Genomic DNA, 14,038 nt, shown 5'->3' on the forward strand with positions numbered 1-14,038 from the left:
GTTTTCTTTAAATTATAAAAAATATTATTTTTAGTTATAGGTGGAATGTTATGCACATTATAAATTCTAAAAACCTACATACTTACCTATTATGAAAATATGAAAGAGAATTGCTTGTTATTAATTTTATTGTCGGTTATAGAACAGTATTATTACATATATTTTATTAAATTATATTTAAATTTCAATAGACAACACTATGTTAAACTACATATAAATAAGAATTTTGAGATTATTATAATTATGAAATGTGTAATTTACATAGTACATTTTTTACATAGTAAAAATAAAATAAAAAATAAATAAATTACATTGCAATGAATGATTAATATGCATAATATGTACATATATTCAAACAAGATATATTTTAATTTTTGAAAAATATTTTAAATAAAAACAAGATAATATTGTTATATATAATAAAAATAATAAAATTTGAATTGTAAATTAGTATTATATAACTATCTATTATACATACCAATTAATACATACATAATAAGTACCTATGAGCTTTTCATAAAAACAAAAATAAATGTTTTGTTAAATTGTGATTTAAAAAAAATTGTATACCAACTTGTTTACTGTAATTATTAGCAATTATATAATGTACTTTAACCTAAAAGCATGTATCTAAATACACATTTAAAATTGTAATGAAATAATATTGTAAATCTATGTTTTTCGGTAATAAAAGGCTTTATTATTTATTTATAGTAGTTTATGCATCAACGTGCCGTGTCCGTGCACGGACGCCACGGTGAAGCATCAAGTGTTTCGTATAAAATGTTCGTGATATTTTGAATCCGTGCCTCGTCCGCGCCTTGTACGTGGCACGGCTCGCGCCCGCCACGTGTTGGTATAAATCATCCCTAAGTCGTGAGCGGTGACACGGCATTCCACACCAACTGACGATTCATAGCACCTCTATGTGTGAAGATATTATAGTACGTACCTATTGCAAGAAATAAAAGTAATAACGCGACGGCAAAAAGTGGATACTGATTAAACATACCTAAAATTCCATATCCACACTAATATTATAAATGTGAAAGTGTGTCTGTCTGTCTGTCTGCTAGCTTTTCACGACCCAACAGTTTAACCGATTTTTATGAAATTTGGTACAGAGTTGGCTTACATCCCTCGGAAGGACATAGGCTACCTTTTATCCCGGAAATTAAAGAGTTCCTACGGTATTTCAAACACCTAAATCCACGCGGACGAAGTCAGGAGCATCATGCTACTTGCTAGATAAACTAAAATTAGTATTATTCAAAGTGGTATTTAGTCCATATTTTTAGTAATTATTTGGTCAGTTTCCTCTTATTACATTATCACAATAGACGATAGCAGCGGCTTTTCCCGAATGTATTTAGGTTTTTTAAATTCCCGTGGGACGTCTTTAGTCGCCTTTCCGCTATAAAATGTAGGTAATCTATGCCCGTTCCCGAAATGCAAGCTATCTCTACTTACCTATACCTTTTGTTAAAATCGTTTCAACTGTATAGATAGGCCGTGAAAACTTGAAAAAGCTGTATATACTTAGATACACAAACACACTTTCGCATTTATAAATATACTAGCGACCCGCCCCGGCTTTGCATGGGTGCAATGTAGATACTAGTGGTGTATTTTTTCCGACCCAATTCACATTATTTCAATTTCCCTAGGGATCTCTAATTTTTTGAGATTTAAACCATACTTATAAACCTTTCTCTTGAATCACTCTACCTATTGGTGAAAACCGCATTAAAATCCGTTGAGTAGTTTAAAAGATCTACGCGTTCATACATACATACATACACACAGACAGCGGGAAGCGACTTTATTTTATACTATGTAGAGATAGAGAAGAGAAGATACCTATCAGTTTAAGAAAAAATTTAGGTCTTAACCAAGTAGGCTCCTAATATCAGCTATATCCGGTAATCTCAGTTTTTATTTATTTATTTAGATACAAGTTAGCCCTTGACAGCAATCTCACCTGGTGGTAAGTGACAATGCAGTCTAAGATGGGACTGGTTTGCCCAGAAGATTCATACTAATAATATACCAATATTAAGTAGCCTTATCAGTATATAACAGAATATAAGTCGCCTAGTAGGTGCGTTAACACAAAATAATATATTACACTCTTGAGGACATGAATGTTGTACTATCTATTATGAGTCCCATCCTGGAATCGACCATAAAACCCCTACATCTTAGTGTATGTAGGAGCCTACTGTTTCATAATTGCAAATGAAGGACTGGCAACAAATTGCTCCTTTGCTTTGTCTCTTTTCCGGTTCTCATAATATTTATTGTTATACTCCCTACTATACATTTAAAACGATGTTGTACTTATATAATTACTAGCTGATGCCCGCGACTTCGTACGCGTGGATTTAGATCTTTAAAAATCCCATTGAATCCCACAACTCTTTGATTTCCCGGGATAAAGCCTAGTAAGTAGCCTATGTCCTCTCCAGGTTTTTAACTATACCCATGCAAAAAATCACGTCAATCCGTTTCTCTGTTGCGTCGTGATTGAAGGACAAACCAACAAACCAATAAACCAACAAACAAACTCACTTTCACATCTATAATAATATGGGTACTGATTATATATTGAGAACGGATCTCCTTTCAGTAGGAGTAGTTAATAGTTTTCAACACACATGATTTCTTTCCGACTACTCCTTAGAAGAATTTGTAAAAATGCCCAAATATAAAACAAAAATTTCCTTCGTGGTGTAAGTAGATACCTATTCACATTTTTTGTATTGGTAGTTAAAAATTATTCGTGGCAAAATACGTCTGTCAGCAGTGGCGTGCAGCTTATAGAGGTATAAACGCACTGCTTACCCTCATTGTAGTAAATCAATGCTTATTTTTCATTATAACCTGCCGTAGAATAAGTTCATACCTAACTGCATACCCTGGCTTGAACTCCTGTGCACGCCACTGTCTGTCAGTATATTAACCTGCCAGCGAAAGACACCCTCTGCTTACCAAAATAACCTAAAATACTGGCAGCTATTTACTGGCAGCTATTTACATATTTCGAATATGAAATAAAGTACAAACAAAATATGGTACCTACCTACTCAAGTGCTATAAGTTTTTATTTTGTTGTTTTGTATAGTACAACAAGGAATCTAACGACTCATCCAGTGCGTCTGTTCGTTGGCAGCCGCCGTCATAAGATGGACGGTTAGCCGTCGTCGGCTTTACATCACTGCAAATCAGTTATCTATTTGCATAGGAATGGGTAGATACTAGCAGGCTATTTCTAACCATGTACCTAAAGCCAGCGTTGTAAGCCCTGCCGGTTGCTTTGATGTGTCTTTGTATTTGTATTTTATGGCAAAACAATCTTATGAGAATACCCTTTGGTTGTATATAGCAAGGTTCAAATCTTCTAAGTACTTCTATAATATCTACATTACATAAAAGGTAAAGGTGACTGACTGACTGACTGATCTATCAGCTCAAACTACGGACGGATCGTGCTGAAAGGCATGCAGATAGGCAGTAGGCATCCGCTAAGAAAGGATTTTTGAAAATTCAACCCCTAAGGAGGTGAAATAGGGGTTTTAAATTTGTGTTGTCCACGCGGACTAAGTTGCGAGCGTAAGCTAGTATGTACTTATATAAAAGGAAAAGCTGACTGACTGACTGACTGATCTATCAACGCACAGTTCAAACTACTGGACAGATCGGGCTAAAATTTGGTATGCAGATAGCTATTATGATGTGGACACACGTAACGGCCCGTTCACACATGGGAATCCGTTTTACTGGTACGTTTTTAACGGATACGTCATAAATTTATGCTCTGTTCACACATAGGCACCGTATAACGTTCAACAGATCCGTCATTACTGGATGCGATGTGTGAACAGAAAACTCGCAGTATACCGTGATTGTATGCGTGACAGTATACAGTGTTGTATTGGTACTATCGTCGGAGAAGGAAGATTCGACGTTATTGGCAGCATCCACTTCTGGCCCAAAGATCTAGAGAGGGTGCTTACAGTTTACTTATGAGTCAGTTACGAGGTGATGAATCGAAATTTTTCACTCCCCTTCCTACACCCCGCACATACCGCCCGCCACGCACACAGTATCTATCCGTTAAAATTCTACGTATTTCCGTTCCGTCCGTCCAGTATTCGATGACAAAACGGAATGTCATTTTTTTACGGAAAGATATTTTTTACTGTATACAGAATACTGTGCCATGTGTGAAGTCGCTCATACAACTACATACGCCATCGACGAAAAAAAAACGTACACGATAAAACGGAGCAGTAAAACGGAGACATGTGTGAACCGGCCGTAAGAAGGGAAAAAATCCGAAATCCGTTAATTTGTGGTTACATTACAAAAAAACTTAAAATGTGGTCATGAACAAATACTTAATTAGTATTTTCAACTTTCATAGTATGATTACTATACCAAGTGGGGCATCATATGAAAGGGCTTTACCTGAACATTCTAAAACAGATTTTTATTTATTTTTATGCATAGTATTTTTTGATTTATCGTGCAAAATGTCGAAAAATATGACTGTAGTACGGAACCCTCGGTGCGCGAGTCTGACTCGCACTTGGCCGGTTTTAAGCGCAGTAGCACTCGCCGGTTATCCGCTAGTTGTTTATAAATTAAATGAAAATTTATTGTTTTTAAAAATAAGTCGTTTCACGATTGTGTCAGGAATCCTGAAGTAACTTTGGTTAAACCTCTCAGGGTATTCGCTATTCCTCCTCCGTCACAAATATAATCACTAGATATCTAGCTATCTATATAAATATTCCATTCAATTCTATTTTAATTAAGACGTTTCCATATTATACTCTGTTACCAAAAAAATATTAAGTATGCAAAAGACCTTTTACCGCTACCGAGATTCAATTTCAGGCTAATTCAGTTTCACTTTTATTAGCATTTTTATTATAGAGAACTGAATTCCAATGGGTACGGAAAAAACGCGAGTGGCTAGTTATTGAGCACAAAACTGTGCGTGTTATACAGGATTATAAAATGACTCCTCACGCGCCATTTTTACTCTATGGGTCAATTGTCAAGTCAAAAGTACGGTTCACTTATCCTATACCTAAAATAAGGACTAAAATCATACTTTTGACATGAAATTTGACACAAAAAGTTAAAATAGCGCGTGAGGAGTTAAATTTTACGCGTTATATATTCATTTTATATTTGGAATTGTTTTCAATGATTAGAAATATCACATAATCTATTATTAAACGATGGATATCCATATAGGTATAATTGCCATTCGTAGATATAATATAAGTAGAGTAAGCCCTCGTGTTGATTGGCGTTACCGACTGCTAGTAGGAGTAGTAGTATAGTATACGCGAAAGAGATTAAGTTTAATCACGCAATCAGATTTATTGTGACTGAGAAAAACCATGTCTATTGAAAAAGTTTTGTATTTTATTCTATTTTCGAATATAGAGGTAGTTTTACCTTTTCTCAAAAGAAAGATTTTTAATTTGAGAAAAGATTTTTAAATATTTTAGCAGTTCGTATTATATTTTGTAAAAAAAGAAAAATAAAATACTTTCATTGATATAAATCACTGATTAAATTCTAAATTAATAGTGCAGTCATAAGATAAACATAACCGAGTATTTAACGGATCACGACTATTAAACAAATCGTTTAGCGCTTCCAAGCAGTTAATTTACTCTAGCCAATCTCAGTTGACCTGTTTACAAGAGGTTTAAAATCTCTTTACACTAAGTTAATATTTGATTTAAAAAGAAACTTGCCTGGTTTCCATTTTTGGCGGCTCGTACTGAGCAGTAGTTTATCTTTTCCCCGTATTCTTTGTCCGACGAGGCCTTTGCTTGCCGTGCTAACGACTAGGCATACAAGGAGCATACAGCACGACAACCTCCTTACAGTTTGTTTGTAAAACGATTAACATGCTTGTCCCCGCTTCCAAAGTTGACATTGCGCATTTACTGATTTTTTAACCTTGCTAGTTTTATATCGAAACAGTTTCAGTACACTTGGATAATATACACTTCACAAAGTTACCACTAACACTTGCATTTATAACACTTAAGTAAGTAATTCTAATTAAAATTGACACTTGATTAGCTTTCTCTTACAACAAATCTTCAGTCATTTGATTAATTTACACTTAATGCAAATACGGCAGTAGGTAAATTAAATATTAAGTAGTTTCGGAAATTAATAATCACAGAAAAAGTCTTTATAAGTAGGTATTTTTTTGCATTTTAACTGCGGAGCGCCAAGTATGTATAAACCGCGCGTATGAAAGTTTCAGGAAAACACTCTCCGATTTTCCGCGAGGCGTAACACCAGGAGCGATGTTCAGACACGAATGCGCGCTGACAGACACCCACCCTGTAGGTATTATACAGGATATATAGTGTTTATTATTAAAACTGTAGCAGCGATGTGCCAATTAATATTTTCACCATAATCATTATCCATGTTTTGGAAAATTCATTATCATTGTTTCGTTTCAAACTAACGGCTGAGTGATAACTGAAAATAGAGTTATTTAAATACTAAGTTAATAGCTTTAATGTTTTGGAAAATAATTAGGACGATTAATTAAATAATTGGAAAATAAAGCCACGTTTCGGTAATGCCATTCGTTTTCAAGCTGGGGTGAACGATAATTACTGAAAACAGAGCTATTAAAATAATAGCTTAATACCTTTTGGTAGTTTATAATTACTGTTTTCACAAATAAAACCGATTAAGTAGTATTATTATTTTCAGTGAGCTTATTTTAAGTGCATTAAGTATATGAATCCACTTAAATTGTCAAGAATGTGTAAAATTTATACTAGACAAATTCAAACTGGCAAAGATAAACGAATATTAGATGGGTAGGTTGTATTAGTGTAGTAGTATTAGTGTCGTAAGTTGTATTAATAAAGGTCTGATCTGTAGGAAGCTGAATTTCTAGGAGAACTACCCCCAAAGAGGTCCCCTACCGCCCCCGATTTCAGGTCAGCAGGCTTTGATCTCACGGCAAGTGCGATTTGAACTTGCGTGGAGAGTTCCATAATTTTCATGTATTTTCAATTAAAAAATTTGAAACTCTCGCAACAAGCTCTTTTATGCCCGCTATTGTATTTGATATGCCACACGATACCGTTTGCAGAACTCTTTTTAATTTCTAATTTCTACCCAAAAGGGACCCCCATATTATGTACATACCAAATACCATAATCGGTAGATTCGGAGCAAATTAGCTTTGACAGACAGTCAAACAGACACGAGTGATCCCTGGATTCTGTTTTTTCATCTGGGCATACGTAACTGATAAAAAGTACTTATCCTACAATGTACCTAGAAGAATAACCAAGAATGTTATATGTCCATAAAAACTTCCTAAGATGTCCTCTAAGCAACACAACAATATTATAAAATAAAATACCTATCATAATTTGTTAAGCACGGCAGCAAATGTAGGAAGGTTTACCTTCATTGTTTAACACAGTCAGTTCAGTACGACTACAAATAATTACAAGTAGTTTATTATTTGGCACTTTTGTATTATAGGAAATTTTGTACGTTAATTAGGTACCTAGTTGTTATTAGTGTAGTAATGGTTATTTTATATTTCATAATTATACCTACTCGACAAACAAATCAATTTTTAGGGTTCCGTACCTCAAAAGGAAGAAAGCAACTCTTATAGGATCATTTCGTTGTCTGTCTCTCTGTTTGTCTGTCCGTCCGTCCGTACGAGTCAGACTCGCACACTGAGGGTTCCGTACTCGGGTATTTTGTTCGACATTTGGCACGATAAATCAAAACCTATTTAGCATTAAAATAAATGAAAATCTATTTTAGAATGTACAGGTAAAGCCCTATCAATTATGATACCCCACTTGGTATACTTTGGAAATTAAAAATACTAATTATTTGTTCATGAACATATTTTAATTTTTTTTGTGATGTATCCACAAATCCACGGTTTTTGGATTTTTCCCCTTACGTGTGCTATAAGACCTACCATATTACAGTATTCTAGATCAACGGGAAGTACCTACCCCGTAGGTTTCTTGACAGACAGACAGACAATGAAGTGATCCTATAAGGGTTCTTTTTTTTCTTTTGAGGTACGGAACCCTAAAAAGGGTATCTGGGTTTTTAACTTACATTAATTAGTGCCCAAAAAAAGAGATGGCGAGACATTTTCTCAGAGGTATGTGGACCTGACTGGATGCGGCGACAGAAAGCGCTGGAAAGATTTGGAGGAAGCCTACGCCGTAGCGGCGACTAATACGTAAATTGAAAATTATCCGAGGTTAAATTTTATAATTTTATTTTATTTTATTTATCGTTGACTGACATAAAAATTGTTGTACTTTAAAATATACATATAATTGACCTCTATTATTATTGACATGATTTAGAATTGTAGTAATTTGTTAATATTAATGTATTATTGTAATAAAATAACCCACATAATTAATTTAAATAATAATAATCATTGTATCTGACTCGTCATTTGCGTAATTAACTAATATTAATTTATACTATATGATTTAATGACAACTTTATGAAGGGAAAAAAGATCAGCTATCATAGCATCAGCTAGTAATAATATAAACATTAATTGTTATTGTCAGAGTGGAAGATTGGTCTCAGCACCCAAGAGCTCCCAATCCCAAGGGATTCTTAAAAACCTTTAGATAAATATGTATGCGGAAATCACGTGCATCATCTTAGTAGGTACTTACTAAATAAATTTATGCGATGTGACGTCAAAGCGAGTTGATTTGCAAAGGTCTTAACATTACAAATCCTATTTTGTTTGAGTTATTATCTCATTTGTATGCCTAGTCAAGCGCCTTTTTCTATCTCTTGTTTGTCAATTTAAGCTTCCTTTAGGTATTAGAGAAAAGTTAATTTAAATATTATATAGGCCAGTACCTACCAGTCATTTCAGCTGGATAATTAAACTTCTATTTCTTTTTAAAATTTCAATTACAAAAAAGCTAGCATCGATGAAGCCTTGCCTTATTAAGGTACAACACAAGCCCGTGTGGAATGGTGCTAAGAGTATTGGCCGCCATGAAAATCAGTACTCTTATTATAAATGCGAAAGTGTGTTTGTTTGTTGGTTTATTGGTTTGTCCTTCAATTACGCCGCAACGGTGCAACGGATTGACGTGATTTTTTGCATGGGTATAGATAAAGACATGGAAAGTGACATATAGGCTTTTTATCCCGGAAAATCAAAGAGTTCCCACAGGATTTCTTCGCGAGCATAAGCTAGTAAAAAAAAAAAGTTATTTTGCATAAGAACCCTTCGACATCTCCACGGACAAGAGAATCGCAGCGATAGTCTCGCCGTGGGACCGAGTGCGATAATAAAACTATCGCGGTGCTAGTTTGTATCGAAAAGGTATCGAATTTTGTCACACGGCGAGACTATCGCCGCGATTGTCTCGTCCTCCGTTGAGATGGCGCCTTCGTGTGCGAATCCGACTCACAATTCACCGATTTTTTTTTTCATATCCGGTTCTTCATGACGTCTATTGATTAGAGCCGTTATTAGCTTACAGCGATGGATGCCTAGAGCTCAGTTTGACGTCAAACGTTGATAGATCGCGGGAAATTGGCAAATCTAATGAGCAGTCACTTTCAATGGATTTTTATGGCCACTTTATTTACAAAGTGGTGTTTTATGGAGCGTTCAATTATAAAACTAAATTTTTATTCTTGTAAGGTACTTACATATGTATATTTTGACTTGTTTGACCTTGTTGCGATATGACTCTATAACTTAGCGGGAAAGATTTCATCATCATCAACCGATAGACGTCCACTGCTAGACACAGGTCACTTCCACACGCCACGGTCTTACGCCGCCTAAATCTAGCGACTCCCTGCGACACGTCCTCTAATGTCATCCGTACCACCTAGTGGGGGGGTCCACAACACTGCGCCTTCCGGTGCGAGGTCGTCATTCCAGCACCTTGAGACCCGATCGTCTATCGGTTTTCCGAACAATGTGCCCTGCCCATTGCAACTTCAGCTTCGCAACCCGTTGAGCTATGTCGGTTACTCTAGTTCTCCTACGGATCTCCCACTTTCTGATTTAGAGAGATAAAGCTCTCTCCATCGCCCGCTGAGTGACTCTGAGCTCAGAGAAAGATTTATGAATCTTATATGTACTAAATTTATAATCAACAAGATGATAACCGATCCTGACATCGTGGACTTAGGTTTTAAAAACCCATGGGAACTCTTTGATTTGCTGGAATTAAAGACTACCTCTACATGCTAAATGTCATCAAAATCGGCTCTGTTTAAGATAGACCGTGAAGAGGTAACAGATAGCCAACACTTTTGCACTTAGGTATAGGTATACTTAGTAATATAGTATGGACAAATATAGTAAAAAAATAAGGAAAAGTTCATTCTTATTTGGAACCAGAAGACTCAAGATAAATCTACCGAGAGTAAATTAAGGACGAATCGGATAAGACGATTCAATAATTGATTTGACTTCTGAACCAAGGTAAAATTAGATACTAGTAAGGAACTGGTACAGTATGCGGCAGAATAAATATTATACATCAACCTTTAGAAAGAGATAGCGGTTTAATTTGTAAAAAGTTGTCTCTGTCGTTGAAACCGACAAAACGTCACATATTGCTATAAGTGACAGAGATAACGCTCTACAAAGCCTGTTTAACTTTAGTAGCGCTTCCTTCATTTTTTTTAAATTGAATGACAGAAATCTTGACTTATAAGCTGACAAATAACCAAGTCTCAAGCATTTTTATGCTTGTTTGATTATATAAAAGGAAAAGTGACTGACTGACTAACTGTCTGACTGTTTGATCTATCGAAGCGCTTCTCAAACTAGTGAGCTATCTGCATGCTCAGCTCGATTCGTCCCGTAAAATCCCTATTCGTCAGGAAAATTCCTATTTAAAAGAATATTAGCCATGTTAAATGACTAATATTCCCCTTTCCTCTCCATCTAAGCGTCAAGCTTGTGCTAGGAGTAGGTACGACAATAGTGCAACGGGCGGGGTTTGAACCGTCGACCTTTCGGTTTTCAGTCCACTCCTTTACCCGGTGAGCTATTGAGGCTCATTTTACCCTCTAACAAGTTTGAAATTTGTGTAGTCTATACGGATGAAGTCGCGGACATAAGCTAACTGTAAATAAAGCATTAGGTACTTAGATAATAGGTAATATATTGTTTAATGTACAGCAGACCCAAGCTAAAGCACTAAATCAAGCGACCCATATCGGGAACAAAATAAACTTCGAGCTACCCTCTCTCTTCTGTCTACGGAAAGTGATAGAATATATATTATTATGTTGTATCCTTTCATTGGACCATGATCCTTCGTAAGGTTTTAACTTTTAACATTAGGTACCAGAGTGAACTAACATTATGGTACTCAATAAAATAATACTGACTGTCATTTTCAAAGATATTTTTTATAATAATTGTATTATAAAAAGAGCGTTTTTTCAAATCCACATTATAAAACCGGCCAATTGTGCGTGGTGGGCCACGCGCAGTTTTCCTTTAAAGTTGATTATAATATACTACTGCTGTGAATTTTTTCACGTTCCTATATACTACCAATTGGCTGATAAAGAGATACTTGAGTCTAATAAAAATTAGCACTTTCATCATATTTTACAAATGGATCTAGAAATCGAAAAATGATGTTCGCACACCCACAGTATTTTTAAAATACCTATACAACGATACCCCACACTATGGGATAGACGAGATAAAAAAATCATCCCCACTTTACATGTAGGGAAGCTACTCTAAAAAAATATTTATCACAATTTAATTTCACCACTTTGTCGATGTGATTAATATTTATACCCATGCCAAATTACAGATTTCTAGCACTAATAGTCTTTGAGATTAACCGAGGACGGACAGACGGACGGACGGACAGACGGACGGACATGCCGAAACTATAAGGGTTCCTTGTTTACTACGAAACCCTAATAAGAAGGTTCTTGGGTGTTTTGTGAGGCAATTATTTATACCTAGGTGTATTTTTTCTTATTATACATAGGTATTAAAGACCCTCATCGTGTTATTTTGAAAGCAAGATTTATGTGAAAACTCTTTTCTTCGTATCGGGAAAAGAAATATTTTCGGCATTTTTGGTAACAGACCACGAAGCACCCATTATTTTATGACGGACACAAAATGTGGTTTTTCATAAAATATACATTCTACGAATTAGTAATTTACCTAGTACTTATTTAAAATTTATGTTTTAAATTTCAAAATAAATAAAATAATTTAAACATGTTTGCTGCAGAATGTAATTTAAATACTAAAAAATTTTGCACTATTTAGATAAATATTAATTTTTATATTTTATAAGCATATTTTATTTATTTTTATCAAAGAAGTAATCAAACTATTAATAAACTTAAATCTAAAAAAAAAAACTATTTAGCAAAAAAAATATTTTTTGATAAGAGATTTTTTATTATTTAATCATATATTATTTACATACCCATGGATCTATAAATAGTAAACACTCCTTCATACCATGAAACGCTAATACCAAATATTACACATAGGTATGTATACATAACTTGCCGGTATTGTACTAAAATAATTATTTTCAACTTTTATAAACGTGACTCTTGAGTTATTAAAAGAGAAGTCGGTTATTAACCTACCTACTTAGATTTCTGTGCTATATTTAGTAGTAGAAAATAATATAATACATACTTACTAGAAAATTGTCGGAACCTCAGCTAGGACGGACGCAATCAATTTGGTTAACTGGTTAATTACGGATAATAAAATTGAGGATTGGATGTTCCAACATGCAGTAAATATTTTTTCAATGTTTTTTTTATTTTTATGTTGATATTATAATACAATATTATACTGATTTAAGTAATAAAGGTTGTAACCAGAACGCTGGCAAACACGAAGACAAGTCATAGTACCTGCTGATGATTATTGATAATTAATATGATACACCAAAAAATACCCAAAAAATATATAAAAAATCTTATTATTTTGTAAAAAAATTACGATATATTGCAAATAAAACATCTGACTGACACGAACAGGAACACGAACGATAGAGGTCAACGAACGTTGCGTAAGTAGGCCACTCGGAGTCAATGCCGCGTCGTAGGCGGAGCACTGACCCGAGTTTTGCACGCTATACATTGCGGGTTTGAAAAATACTAAATCACTAAAACTACAAAATGATGCTTAATTTTTGCTAGCGTTAGGGTGTATTCCTATTATCTTTGTTATACATACGAATATTATTACTAATTTTCTTTTTAGAGTTCCGTACCTCAAAAGGAAAAAAGGATCACATTGTTGTCTGTCTGTATAGACATACAGTCGTGTCTGTCAAGGAAACCTATAGGGTACTTCTCGTTGACCTAGAATCCTGAAATTTGGCAGGTAAATTTATAAATTCATAATAAAATTAAGTAAAGGAAAAAATCTGAAAACCGTGAATTTGTGGTTACGTCACAAAAAAATTAAGATAATTCATGAACAAATAATAATTAGTATTTTCAATTTTCAAAGTAAGATAACTATAACAAATGGGGTAAAGAACTTTACTTGTACATTCTAAAAGTGATTTTTATTTACTTTTATGCGTAATAGTTTATGATTTATAGTACAAAATGTCGAAAAAAATACCCAAGTACGGAACCCCACGGTGCCCCAGTCTGACTCGCACTTAGCCGGGTTTTTCGCAGGGCAGACTGTAGTGTTTTTAAAATTTAAAAAACACGACTGACTGTTTAGACTGGCACTGAATAAACTAGTATAAACAAGTCTTATTTATTAAGATTTGTTTAAGTACCTATGCTATTTTATTTTGCCTACAACATGGCTGAGTGGAAAGAAATAATGAGATTGCTTCTATAGAAAAGGTAACCGAATCATATTTTGAAGTTACCCGAGATATAGGCAGAAAATACGCTGTAAGAGCATTTTATCAGTTTAAGTACCAGTTTATTGCAGAAACGTATGTGAACGTATGTG

General features: G+C 34.5%; 1 protein-coding gene across 1 annotated transcript in view; it reads right to left on the reverse strand.

Annotated features, from left to right (window-relative positions):
• The window catches only part of LOC117982237 (substance-K receptor-like), a 51,693-nt gene extending 45,345 nt beyond the window's left edge, over positions 1 to 6,348 (reverse strand). Inside the window, exon 1 of the mRNA XM_034968557.2 lies at positions 5,781 to 6,348. Within this exon, the coding sequence (XP_034824448.1) occupies positions 5,781 to 5,791 (11 nt within the window). The 5' untranslated portion in view covers positions 5,792 to 6,348. The remainder of the gene's footprint in view (positions 1 to 5,780) is intronic.
• Between the last annotated feature and the right edge of the window lie 7,690 nt (positions 6,349 to 14,038).

Source organism: Maniola hyperantus, chromosome 5 (genome assembly GCF_902806685.2).
Source record: "Maniola hyperantus chromosome 5, iAphHyp1.2, whole genome shotgun sequence".
Classification (NCBI taxonomy): Eukaryota; Metazoa; Arthropoda; class Insecta; order Lepidoptera; family Nymphalidae; genus Maniola; species Maniola hyperantus.